We start from the raw sequence: 13843 nt of genomic DNA, 5'->3' as shown, positions 1-13843 counted from the left end.
AATCACAGCTAAAACATTTTCAAATCATATTTATTGCACTTGGATCGGTACATTGACACAAACAGAGATTTAATACATTGTGCAGTCCCACACAGGGTTGAAATCCATTCAAACGTGGCAGAAGAAGGTCTTAGGATGTACGTACAAACTCAGAGATTTGTGGTGAATCATGTTTGTTCCTTAATTTGGTTCTTGATCTTAATTTCATTCTTAATTATTTTAAAAGGTCCAGATCTTAAACATGTTTTAATCAGCTAAATAACCCTCTGTGATAATTAATAATCATAAAACTAACAAAACTAGGATTTCATGGATTGAATCACACATTGTTACACACAAGATTTAAAACTATCAGTCAGAACAAGTGAGACATTGACCAGGGTGGGTTTGCTGTGAGATTTATTGATGCTTCGGAACAGGTTGGTTGTGAGCGACTCATGACCCACCACACAGGAGAAAGTGGTGCCGCTCTTCCACTCCTCAGGAGAAACCTTCAGCTGACTGGTCATTGTGTTCCAGCCTTTTCTGGGGTCCTTGGTCACCGGCTGGTTCACAAACCCTGTCTTCAGAAGGGTGTCATTGGCCATCCAGGCCACATAGATGTCTGCGGGAGAGAACTTGGTGACCAGGCACATCAAGGTCCCAGTCTGATCGGTGTCTACCTCATCCGATGAAGGTGGGAGGAGGTAGACCTGAGGATGAGTCACAACACCACCTGGAACAGAGAGAATCTCAGTTAGAATGAATCTTCCAGTAATTCCCTCCTTACCCGACACATTCTGGTCTTGTAGCAACATGAACAATTTCTAAATCTGAGAGACTTCACTTTGTCTGAAACCAAAGGCTTTTCCCTTTCTGCTCATCTTTGGGATTTGTGGAGTGGAAATCTTGAACCTGCTGCATTTTACAGCTCCCAGCGAGGTTAGTCCATTCAGTTCAATCAATGGGAGTCGCTGAACACAGCAACTCAACGGAAAGTGGAACTCAGCCCCTGGACTTGCATCATCCTGTGCTGTTTGTTCCATCTCCCCTGGAGCAGGGGTGGCAGTCTTAGCTGTGTACGTGTGAGAGGGAGTGAGAACCTGTGGAACTCTCTCCCACAGAAAGCACTTGAAGAATTATCATGTAATATATTCAAGAATGGGTTGTATGCACTTCTTCATGTGAATGGGTCAAAGGATATCTGGAGAAAATAGGAATATTGATTGAGTTTGGATGATCAGCCGAAACCAGACGGAATGGTTCAGATCGAGAGACCCAATGACCTGCTCCTGTTCTCATTTTCTATAGTCTATCACAGTGCTGGATGGTGATAAATCTGTCAAATTGCTAAGATCAGACTCACACTGAATTCTGTCCACACGTACCTGTGTCCTTCCTGATGGATTTCTTCACCGGTGTTGGCAAACTCTCGTCCTCTATCACACACGAGAACTCAGCCCCACTGTTCCACTCTGCAGCAGGGACTGTCAGTCTGCTGGTGATCTTGTCTTCACCTCCATTGCTGTCTGGACCTACAGTCCTCACCCCATCTTCCCTCTTCCTTCCGTCCACCTGCCAGGTTACACTGAATCCCAGTAAATCACTGTGAACCACCTCACACAGAATGGTTGCTGTCCTCTTCGTCCAGATCTCTTCGAAGGAAGGTTTGCTTAAAGTGACTGAAGTATCTGGACATTCATCTGGGAGAAACGTCACAATTATTATTTCCCCATTCCCCAATGGACGAATTTCTCACTGACAAGACCAGCATTTCTGTTCGTCTCTGCTCAATGATTTGCCAGTCCCATCAAGAGAAGATGAGACCAATCTACATTGGTGAAGAAAGGAATCTTCCCTTGGGTAGACACCCTGAGGGAATGTAAATGAACAAGATTGTCCCTTGCATTGTTTTTGCAGTTTCATAGTCACTTAAACTGTTGCCAGCCACTTATTAAAACAAATACAGAAAATAACCAGTATTTCAGACTGTGTTGGTGGAACAGGAAACAGAGCAAAGTATCACTTGAAAATCTTGCAGAAAATACACTTCATATTACAGAATTTATGAGAAACTTTTAGTTTTTGTGACTAATATTAAATGCACTCTTTTTCTCTGTTAGGTGTAACTAACATTTGCTTCTGCTTTGTCAGAATGTTGTGTGTTCAAGCCGCCCTCCAGAGGCTTCTACACATCGTCCAGGCTGACTGTTCCCACACAGGAGCAGAGGGAGAGCTGCTCTGCTGGAAATTCAGTCCCAACTCAGGCACTAATCAGGGGCTTGGATTATGTTCACAGGTAAAGGGAGGGAGCATCTTGAAGATGAGTAACAGTGATTTCCAGAGTGTCTGTCCAGTGAAATGATCTGGATTCTCCTCCAGTTCTGAAAGTATTTTCTGGGATACTATTGTTTTGATGGTGAAAATGTGGATTATGTTGGTTGAGAGCGGAAAACAAACCGATGATTGGCCAATTTAAGTGCCAAGCGAGATTAATAAGGTGATGGCATTGAGGCTGAGACAATGGACAAACCGGTATTCAGCTCACTACTCTATGAGGCTTCCCTCACCTCAGCACTGAACTGACTCTGCAGCTGTGGCCTGCAGCCATCGGCACTCACCTCAGCACTGAGCCTGGCTCCGTGGCCGTGGCCTGCAGCCATCGGTCTCCTGGACCGGTTGCAGTGCTGAACTGGTGACGTGGCTGTGGATTCACTTCAGGGGACTCTGCGGTTCAGGTTCTGTGGATTGTTTGTTTGAATCATTATATTGTTTACACAGCTTGTTCTTTCTTTTTCTCACATTGAATGTTTGACTCTGAATTCTATTCTGTTTCTTTGCTTTGTGAGTGTCTGTAACAAGAGAATCTCAAGGTTGTCTATGGTGCACAGACTTTGATAATAAATGTACTTGGAATTTTATCAGTTCCCTCATATAACTAAACCAGAACTACACTCTGATTTAGCGTTGACCTTGAATTCATAGCACAATGTAAACAATTTCAATAATGGGGTGAGGAACCAGGACCCTACCTTGGATGTTCTTCACTTGCTTCTTGATACGGGTGTTGGAAGGGGGATGAATCACTGTACAGCTGAAGACTGATTCTGTCTTCCACTCCTCTAAACTCACGGTCAGGAAGTGTCTGGCACTGAAAGTCCACCCCTGCTCCAGAGCGGTCGGTGTAGCAGTGGTGTTGAAGGTGATCACGGTGTTGTGTTTCTCCCAGATGACATTTATTTGGTCCGGGTAGAACCCAGAGACCACACACTCCAGTGTGGCCATTTGCCTTTTCTTGGTCTCTTCCTGAGGTGGAGGCAGCAGTCTGACCTTGGGACTTTTTATCTCGACTGGAATAGACAAGAAAACAGGAATTCTCAAACATTTTGACTCAGGTATCGAATGCTGGTCATTTAATCGCTGGTCTCTTGCCCACCTTTGGTACTATTGGTCCGTGCTGACACTCGGGAAGATGAAGGAGATTCCTGAGCAGAGCACTCGTACTCTATCCCACTGAACCACTCCTCCACACTGATCTGGAGTTCGCTGAGCACTCTGTATCGGGACCCGTCCCTCGCCGCTTGATGTGTGTGAATTCCTTTTGTTTTCTCCTTCCCACCCACGTGCCAAGAGATGTGGATATCTTCGGGATCTGTACAGAGAACCGTGCACTTCACGGTTGCAGTCTTGTCGATCCACATCTCTTCAATGTCGGGATTTTGAATAAAGACTGACAATTCTGTGGATTAGAAATGGAAATGCTTAGACTCTTACTGGAGATATTTCTATTGGTTGTGTTAAGTCAAGACAGATCATCAGAACATGTCAGCTGCATTTAATGCAAACAGAGTAACAGAAACACCCATGACTGAATCACGTGTCTCACATTCCTCCAAGTTTTGATTCAGAAAAGAAAATCAGAACAAAGGATGTGCTAATCAGTTTTGAATCCCTTTCTAATAACTGTACCAATTGGTTCACTGTGAGACAGAGAAGCATGCAGATTTCTCAGCAGAGAAACAGCTCAGTATATTCTTTGCTTGGAGACTGAGTGCCATTGATCAGTAACAATGAACACTGTGAATCAATGAGAATCCCTTTCTCCATCTGGGCTGAGCCTGGGATTCACTCAGTTTAATAACTTCACATCCTGACATTCCAGTCTTACTGTGGCTGTGCCTCTCCTCATCTCTGCAACCTTCACGGCCAACACTAACTTCAGAAAACATCGTGTTCTTTCAACTCTGCTCCCTCATTCACCTGCACTACTTCTGCTGGTGCCTGTGGTTTTAGCATTCCTGCGTACAAACACTGAAGCCTCTGTCTCTCTTGAAATGAGCAGCCATGGTCAAAGTGTGTTGTTAAGTTGCTGGGCTGATGAACTGGGAAAATAGTTTCAAATCCCAACCTGGTGGATGGGAGTTTCAATTCAATCCATCAATGCTTTTTGGAATAGAAACATGTCTACGGAGGTATTTGTAGTGTCATTCCCTGTGATAACTTCCGGAGAGTCCCATCTGGTCCGGCTGGTCTGTGACTCCAGACCTGCAGCAACACGGCTGAACCTGAATCACCATCAGGAATGAGGCAGCAAGTCCCTCAGTTCCAGAGCGATCAGTGATTGATAGGAAATGATAAATGAATAAAACAGCTCTTTGATCAAGTGTTGGGTCACCTGTCCTCTGGGTTAGTGTCGGTTTTGTGTGAAGTTGTTGAGGCCGTCTCCCAATGCACGATCATCAGTTCACGTACATTGCAGCTCTCTGCACTTTGTGTACACCATTTACACACTCGGTCCCCTTTTGCTCTTTGACATTTAGTGTGGAGGCTGATTGTGTTTGTGTCACGGTTGAGTCCTTCAGTGAGACTGTGAGTCAGTGTCTTTGTCTGAAGAAAGAGCAGATGTAACACACACTGTCCAGTCTGACTGGGACGGATCAGCTGACAAAGTATGATGTGTATTTCTTAACCTTTCTCATGTCAGTAAGATTATGAGCAATTTTCTTTTAAAGCGGAAAGTCCATGGGTGTAGTCTAGACGATCATTGTTGTTGTGTAATATCACAAATCTGCAAACCTTGGTGTACACTGAAGGGTTACAGAATTGTGAATCCCAGTTTAATCAGCACTGTGATGTTGTTAGATGTGTTTTGGCAGGTTTCTCAGTTTGGTCCCATATCAGCCGGGTCTTGATGTTCAGCAGTCCCTGGGAAATGTGATCCTCTCATAAAACCTGACAGAGTCAGGATCGCTCCCCTTATTGCTGAATTATTCCACAAGAAGCATAGCATTCTGTCAGTGCTTGGGTAATTTTAACAAAACATTGTCCTTGCTGACATTCTTTGGGATCTCTGAGTTTCCCTCTTGGACTGAATTCAGTGTCCCGCACGTGGATCAATGTAACTTTAGCAATTTGTCTGATCCAGGAATTACACACAAATCATGTCAGATTGGACAGGAGACTGGGTAGACCCCATGTCTTGTTTCACCAATTTGTCTTGTGCCCAACATTATCAAAGGGTCATCCATCCTTTGTCTGAGTCAATTTGGAATTTCTGCCCCATTCACCTTCATCACCTCATGCCTCACAGCCACTGGGTGAAAGACAGGTTCCAGTTCTTGCTGACTGGAGTCAGACAGGAGGGAATCTGGCCAAGGAAACTGGAATTGGGATCGGAGTCACACTGAAGCAACAATCTACACGAATGAATGAGAGTATGGACAACCAGAAACACAAGAGGTTCTACAGATGCTGGAAATCTTGAACAACACACACAAAATGCTGGAGGAACATGGGAAGTCAGGCAGCGTCTATGGAGGGAAATAAACAGTCGATCTTTTGGGCCGGTACTGGAAAGGAAGGGGGCAGAAGCTAGAATAAGAGGTGGGTGGAGTGGAGAGGAATACATTCTGTCAGATGAGAGGTGAGACCAGGTGAGGGGGAAATGGTGTGGATGGGGAGGGGGTATGAAGAAGAAAGCTGGTAGACGATAAATGGAAGAGATAAATGGCTGAAGCAGAAGCAATCTGACAGGACAGTGGACCACAGAGGAAATGTTCAAGAGGAAGGGAACCAAAAGTAGATGATGGGCAGATGAGGAGAAGTGATAGAATGAGGTGGTATCTAATATGGGGATTAGAAAAAAAGGGGATTAACGGACCGGGGGGAGATTACTGGAGGTTGCAGAAATTAGAACTCAAGCTATCAGACTGGCAGATATCTGGATGGAATATGAGGTTTTGCTATTCCAACCTGACTTTGGCCTCACCAGGGCAGTAGAGGAGACCATGGACAGACATGTCAGAATGGGAATGGGAAGTCAAATTGAAAAAGGTGGCCACAAGGATAATAGAAAGTCGAATAGAATTGTGATTGGAGAGGTAGTCAGTTTGAATCATGTGTTTTCTTCTCTCTTTGTTAAATTTCCATCCCAATGGATACCAGGGGCAGGTCGGGATTCCAGTAAATGGATTGTTATGAAATTCAATGACGAATTGATTACACAGCCAATCACTTTATTTCACACTTTCCTTCAGAACAATGATACTGCAGGGTAGAACCATCGGAGAATGTTGCATTGAGATTACTCTGGTAAAAGAACTTTGGCTCAGGCTTCAAAGGACATTTGAGACAGTTTCCACCTGGAAATGGAAGATTCATAGATTTAAATGTTAGATATTTTCAGCTCTTTTCCCATGCTTGGAAAAAAGGGAGCCCCACATATTCCCACTTTCTATCCTCTGTATATTGCATCCTATCGGGATGAGGTTATGTCAGCCATGATAAATGCATGTGCTCTCTGACCCTGGTCAAGGAGCTGAGGAGACAAGGACACAACATTCACTCGAGGACTGGGCATCAATTCAAAAATAATCCAGGCACCTACATTTCAGTGAGTTGACAATCGACAGAAGAGTCTCTCAGGAAACACTGGAAACAGACTCTGGGGACTGAAGCAAATACAAAATTGCAGAGATATTTTTTGAGGAACTAACACTGAGAAGGGGAAAGGGAGATTTTCTTCAGATGGTAAAGCATGGGACGTGAGCTTTGCTCACTAACATTTTCATTATAACTGCAAACAGAGACAACTAAAATTATTGGGACAGAATGGACAGGTGACCTCATCTTATACCTTTCCCGCCCAGTAGATGGGGTTAAAGCTGCTGGTGATTTGAGTTGATTCAAAGTGCAAAGATCATCTGTACATCACTCAACCAGATTGACAGTAGGGACAGGAATTGTGTGGGAGTATCAGTTAGGTAGTTCAATGCTTTAAGTTAATTAATTTTTCTTCAGACATCACTCACCCCCTTGATACGTCATGTTGACCTGACCACTGAAACCGGAAGGTGTGTGATTCACTTCACAAGTATATTTCTGTTCCTTGGTCCATTCCTGCACAGGCACTGTCAGGTAAGAGATTGTTTCAAATCCACCATCAGATCTCCGAGTGGAAGGGAGAACGATGCCTTCTTGGGCAGATCCAGCTTTTTTCCAGGATACCTGAACGTTGTCAGGAGAGAATCCAGATATCACACAGCCCAGGACAGCATTTGCTTGACTGTGGATCATCTCCCGGGATGGAACAAGGGAGCTGAGCTTCGGAGCTGTAACACATTTAATATCTGTCAGTACATGATTGCTTTGCCTATGTTTTGGACTTCATTCCCCCTCATCCCGGGCAAGTTCCCCAATTCCAGCCCTCTCAAGAATGGTGTTTATTTACAGCTGATCTGAGGGGAAAGTACAGGAGAAGTGGGGTAAAGTTTAAATTGTTGTTCTATGTGCAGGGGTACGATGGGCCAGTGGTCTCTTTATGTGTACAGCAGCTGATCTGTAGGGCAGATTTTGTGGGATGGGATGGTGGAGAGGTTCCTGAAAGGAGTGGATACAATGGAGACTGATCAGCACAAGTTGTTTCCTCCACCCTCCACTGATACGGAGTTTCACTGAGTTCAGGAGGACGTTTCCCCCTGTATCAATTCCATACGTTTTCTCACTGTCATTTTGGTGAGGAGTCATACTGCCATTGTAAGATTAGAATAAAGGAGTTAATTGCCGTTCCGAACATTATCTGACAAGGGTTCGTGTTCCAGATTTACACTCTGAGATCAATGCAGCTTTTAAGAGAAAATTATGTCTCATACTAACATTGAGGTTTCTGGAACCCCACTGTCACCGTCCCTGCCTTGCACGTGTAGACTTCATTCTTCTTCCAGTCTGCCGCAGAGACTTCGAGCAAGCTGCTCATCGTGTACTTTGAATTTTGCCCCAACACCGCCGGGTATTTCTTGATTCCAGTGGTGATGTCCCCACTGTTAGTGGACCATGTCTGACTGATGCTCTCAGGCTGATAGTCCTTGACCAGACAGAGGAGCCTGATGCCTTGGTCAGATTCTGTGGTGCAGGAAGGGGTGATGTAGACTGATGGTGTGGACTTGTCCTCTGAAATGGAAAGAAATTCACAGAAGTTCTGTAAATAAATGCATTACTGGCAGACAAAGGAGACATGTTATACGTTACCATTACTAACTACTGTGCTGAAGTCTGAGATACATAAGCTGGGATGCCCACCCGACCCCTCCACTGTACTGTAGTAATTTTATGTATTGCACTGTACCTCAGCCACTAAAGAAAAACAAATTTCATGACAGATGTGAGTGAGGATAAACCTGATTCTGATGTGGGTCTCTATTGTGGACTGAGAGTGGGAAAGGGAAGGGAGTGAGAAGCATCAGAGAGACATTCTGGAAAGATCAATAAATCAATTGTTTTGAATCAAGTGACCTTGCCTGTTGTCTCAGAGCTGGTTGGCTCTGCACCCATGCCAACTGCTGCCCCTGCTCTGTCATCTGTCCCACACCCCTCCCGTGGCGCTCCACCCTCACCGTTCCCAACATGCGTTGCTCTCGCCAGATTTACAAACTCACTCTCCACTCCACTTTGACAAATATGTTACTACGGAAAAGTCTTGGGCATGCTAGCAAAATACATAGGCCCAAGATCTTTGCACAGTACTGTTTATAAATGAGTAATTTCCAAAATTATTCACCCCATGAAACAAAACTCTCACCACTTCAACACCCAGCTGGGAATCTGTGTCAGTGAACTCAGAGGCTATGGGTCAGTCTCACAGTGGAGGCTTGAGCCCACAGTCACAAATGTGCCCCAACACCCCGCCCAGAACCGTACTCATCCAATGTCCGATGTGAAGTAGATGCCAACATTGTGTTTGCCTTCTTTACCACGGACTCCACCTGTAAATTCACCTTCTGGGAGACTCGCACGAGGACTCCGAAGTCTTCTGCACTTCTGATGCACCCTCTGCACTCCTTGATGCATCTGACACCGCCTCAAAATTCAACCCATGCAACTGAGGAAGAACTTCAACCGCACTGAGCCTGTGGAAATTACAAGCCATACGCCTTCCCAACACACCAGGCCCAGAATCGCACTGAGATGAATGGTGACTGTGATCCTTTGACAAGTCTAGTCTGCGAGGGAATCATGGAGGTGGAAACCCCAGTTTAATCCAGGGAACTCCAGCAAGGCCCCGTGTCATGTGGTGGAGTGTGGTGACAGTTCTGGTGGCATCTGTCACTCAGTAAATCTTGGGGCACAGTGGTCTGTGGAATTGTGAGACTGACTCCAGTGTAAGTGGCTAGACACTGGTAAATGGTTCACTTCGGGAATGCCAGCTACAGCCAGCACCATTCAAACCACAGTATCTTCAGTTTCCCTTGTATTGAGCAGCAGGGGAAAGAGATGGTCAGCTGTGGTCTGAGGAACCTTGCTGCTGTTTATCAGCATCAACCCCTCACAACAAGGGAGTTACAGGACCAAAGACCTGGGACCATCAGGACGACCATCAGTAATCTGTGACTATCTATTCATCTACCACACAGTCAGTAACTTTAAATTCCTGGGTGTCACTATCTCAGAGGACCTGTCCTGGACTCGACATATAAATGTAATTGCAGAGGAAACAGGACAGTGCCTCTACTTCCTCAGGAGTCTGTGGAGATTTGGCATGATGTCTAAAATCTTGATAAACTTCTATAGAATTGCAGTGGAAAGTGTATTGACTGGCTGTATTATCGCCTGGTATGGGAACAGCAATGCCTTTGAATGGAAAATACTGCAAACGATAGTGGATTCAGCCCAGTACATAATGGGTAAAGCAGTCTCAACCACTGAGCACATCTACATGAAATGCTGTCGTAAGAAAGCAGCATCTATCATCAAAGATCCTCACCACCCAGGCCCGGCTCTTTTCTCACTGCTACCATCAGGCAGAAGGAACAAGAGCCTCAGGACGCACAGCACCAGTTTCAAGAACAGTTACTACCCTCAACCATCCGGCTCTTGAATAGAAGAGGATATTTACACTCATCTATTGAGATGTTCCCATAAACAATGATCTCACTTTAAGAACTCTTTACCTTGTTATTTATTGCAATTTATTTAGGGTTGCAATTCAACAGTTTATTGTCTTCTATGCTCTTGCTGTTCATTGATCCTGTTTACAGTTACTATTCTATAGATTTGCTGAGTACGCCCACAAGCAAATGAATCTCAGAGTTGTATGTGGTGACATATCTGTACCCTGATAATAAATTTTACTTTGAATTTTCAGACTTCAAATGAAGATTTTCCAATGGCGGGGAGCTTTAGGAATTGTAGGCTATAAGTGACCATTCCCTTCCAACATCACCCAAACAGACTAGATTGTCATGTTGTAGTTCAGCTTGTGGACAAGTGACACACTGCAGGAGTACTTGCTGGGTTGGGAAAGGCCCTGGGATGTTCTGGGGTTGTAGAAGCCAATAAAAAACAAATTGTTTTCATCAAAATAGGAAAGGTACGTTGCATCCGGAGTTTCTCCGGTTAGTGGATGATTTCCCTCCACGCCTCTCTAAATTCAGTAAAAGAAAATGGGAAACAGCGTAGCTGCCAGAAATCAGATTGACAGAGTCTGGTGAAGGGTCACTGATATGAAACATTAACTCTGTTTCTCACCCCACAGATGTTCCCTGAGCTGCTCAGTGTTGGCAGTGCAGGAGGCACAATAATGTCAGTCGGTGAGATTTGCAGCTGAGGATCTTTTACATCCCGGGACCAGCAGGTGGTAAGTACAGTTCTGTCTGGATCAGTGTTCCTCTGGGTCTTTATAAAAACACCCACCAAACTGACAGCAGGGTGCTGGGGTGGAGGGGAACTGGATCTGGGTGGGTCACAGGGTGCTGGGGTGAAGAGGGGAACTGGATCTGGGTGTGTCACAGGGTGCTGGGGTGAAGAGGGGAACTGGTTCTGGGTGGGTCACAGGGTACTGGGGTGGAGGGGAACTGGATCTGGGTGGGTCACAGGGTGCTGGGGTGAAGAGGGGAACTGGTTCTGGGTGGGTCACAGGGTACTGGGGTGGAGGGGAACTGGATCTGGGTGTGTCACAGGGTGCTGGGGTGGAGGGGAACTGGTTCTGGGTGGGTCACAGGGTACTGGGGTGAAGAAGGGAACTGGATCTGTGTGGGTCACAGGGTGCTGGGGTGGAGGGGAACTGGATCTGGGTGGGTCACAGGGTGCTGGGGTGGAGGGGAACTGGATTTGGGTGGGTCACAGGGTGCTGGGGTGTAGAGGGGAAAGATCTGGGTGGGTCACAGGGTGCTGGGGTGGAGGGGAACTGGATCTGGGTGGGTCACAGGGTGCTGGGGTGTAGAGGGGAAAGATCTGGGTGGGTCACAGGAGCTGGGTATTTGTACAAAACGATCGATGGTGAATCAGCAGATTGGTGGAGGTTCAGTCTGATTTCAGTCTGTATTGTAGTAAGTGGATAGACCATCGGGGAGTATGAACAACAGATGGGCAATTTTATTTATTCATTCGTCTTTTGGGATCTGGGCTTTGCCGGTAAAGTCTGAATGAATTACACATCTGAGCTGTCATTCAGAGGGCTTTTGGATATAAACACATTGATAGGTCATAAATAGGCTCATTGAACACATAGAACATGGAACATAGAAAACCTACAGCACAATACAGGCCCTTTGGCACACAAAGTTGTGCCGAACATGTCCCTACCTTAGAAATTAAGAACTAGGCTTACACATCACCCTCTATTTTTCTGAGCTCCATGGACCTATCCAAAGGTCTCTTAAAAGACCCTATTGTATCCGCCTCCACCACCATTGCCGGCAGCCCATTCCACGCACTCACCACTCTCTGAGTAAAAAACTTACCCCTGGCATCTCTTCTGTACCTACTCCCCAGCAGCTTAAACCTGTGTCCTCTTGTTGCAACCATTTCAGCCCTGGGAAAAAGCCTCTGACTATCCACACGATCAATGCCTCTCATCATCTTTTTCACCTCTATCATCCTCTATCACCCCAAGGAGAAAAGGCCAAGTTCACTCAACCTGTTCTCATAAGGCATGCTTCCAATCCAGGAACCATCCTTGTAAATCTTCTCTGCACCCTTTCTATGGCTTCCACGTCCTTCCTGTAGTGAGGCAACCAGAACTGAGCACAGTGCTCCAAGTGGGGTCTGACCAGGGTCCTATATTGTTGCAAAGGGTAAGGATGGTGAGGATGAGAGATCTCCTTCCCTGAGGGACATCAGTAAAACTGAAGGGTCATCATTACTAATGACTGGATTTAAAAACAACACCAATTATTAAGATGTTGGAAATCTGACCACAGATCCAAATCTGTTGCAGATTATGATGAACTGAGTTTAGATTTGTCAGTTTTGTTGTGGTGGTAACCATGGACTGTTCATCCATCCCTCTGCACTACTCATCTGCTTTGATGTACTGCCCTGTTTCCCATCACTCCGAATCCAACCTTGTGCCTGTCCATTGGATCACTGTGTCCACGGTGTCCTGGACAATATTTCTCCTTCAATAACATCTCCAGAACAGACTGTCGGATCGTTCTCACCTTGCAGTTTGTGGATTCTGCTGTGTGCAGAGTGGCTCCACATTCCCGACTCTACAACAGGGCTGGACTTTGAAACTACTTCATTGCCTGTGAAGAGCTCGGGGACACCATGAAAGGTGTTTGTAAATGTCAGCACTTTATCTCGCAACCACTTTTACTGAATCACCAGCAACACTGGTTAATGTAGGAAAACACTTGTAAAACAAACCCAGTCGAGGGATGGAGGAGGGCAAGAAATTAGAGCAGTTGCTCTGTCTGGAAACTGAGAATAAGCAGTTCATTTGAACAGTGAAGTTCAACTCGTGTCCCGTGAGCGTGTGATGGGACAGGTTGGGGGAAGCTTCACTCTGTGTCTAACCTCTGCTGCCTCCGCCCTGGGAAGGATGGGACAGTGCAGAAGGATCTTTGTATCTAATCTGTTGCTGCCAGGACAGGACATGGGAGCTGTAATCTGCATTTAACTCATGCTCTGTGTACCCTTGGGTGATTGTTGGAATCTCTTTGAGGAAGAATTTCCCAGATTTACAAGATAAATACTGATTCCATTGAATGACAGAGCAGAGAGTGAGGCCGTTCATCCGATAGTGTCTGTGCTTCCCTTTAGCTGAGCAAACCCAATAAACCCATTGGTCTCTCTGCTCTTCCCTGTATCCCTACAAAAGGCGGATCTCCTGTTCCCTCTCTACACTCACTATTGGCCACCCCCATCATTCAGGCGGTGTGTTTCAGATCACAAACGTTCATCAACAAACCTTCCCTTAAATTCTCGCCTACTACACATTATTTACTTGAACGCTTCCCTCCCCACCCCACCTGCACCACTCCCCCCTCCCCCGCCCACCAATGCAAGGCTGCCCGGAATGTGTGAAGGAATTGTGATTTCAATTCCCTGCCTTACCTTTCCTAAACCACTTCCCCACTGCCTTCTC

At 45.7% G+C, this 13843-nt stretch overlaps 1 long non-coding RNA gene and 1 gene segment (V, D, J or C); one reads left to right on the top strand and one right to left on the bottom strand.

Annotated features, from left to right (window-relative positions):
• The window catches only part of LOC132381364 (uncharacterized), a 122447-nt gene that overhangs the window by 93831 nt on the left and 14773 nt on the right, over positions 1-13843 (top strand). For both annotated transcript variants that reach the window (XR_009508018.1, XR_009508019.1), the window contains exon 2: positions 11009-11110. This is a non-coding gene — a long non-coding RNA (uncharacterized LOC132381364). The remainder of the gene's footprint in view (positions 1-11008; positions 11111-13843) is intronic.
• Positions 15-13843, bottom strand: part of LOC132381360 (Ig heavy chain C region-like) — a 240147-nt gene continuing 226318 nt past the window's right edge. Inside the window, 6 exon segments of the C gene segment in view lie at positions 15-715; positions 1368-1682; positions 3012-3329; positions 3416-3718; positions 7290-7589; positions 8134-8427. Of these exon segments, the coding sequence occupies positions 330-715; positions 1368-1682; positions 3012-3329; positions 3416-3718; positions 7290-7589; positions 8134-8427 (1916 nt within the window).

This window comes from Hypanus sabinus, chromosome 26 (genome assembly GCF_030144855.1).
Source record: "Hypanus sabinus isolate sHypSab1 chromosome 26, sHypSab1.hap1, whole genome shotgun sequence".
NCBI classification, from domain to species: domain Eukaryota; kingdom Metazoa; phylum Chordata; class Chondrichthyes; order Myliobatiformes; family Dasyatidae; genus Hypanus; species Hypanus sabinus.
Note: the sequence above shows the minus strand (reverse complement) of the source record. Positions and strands in the feature narration are given on the sequence as shown.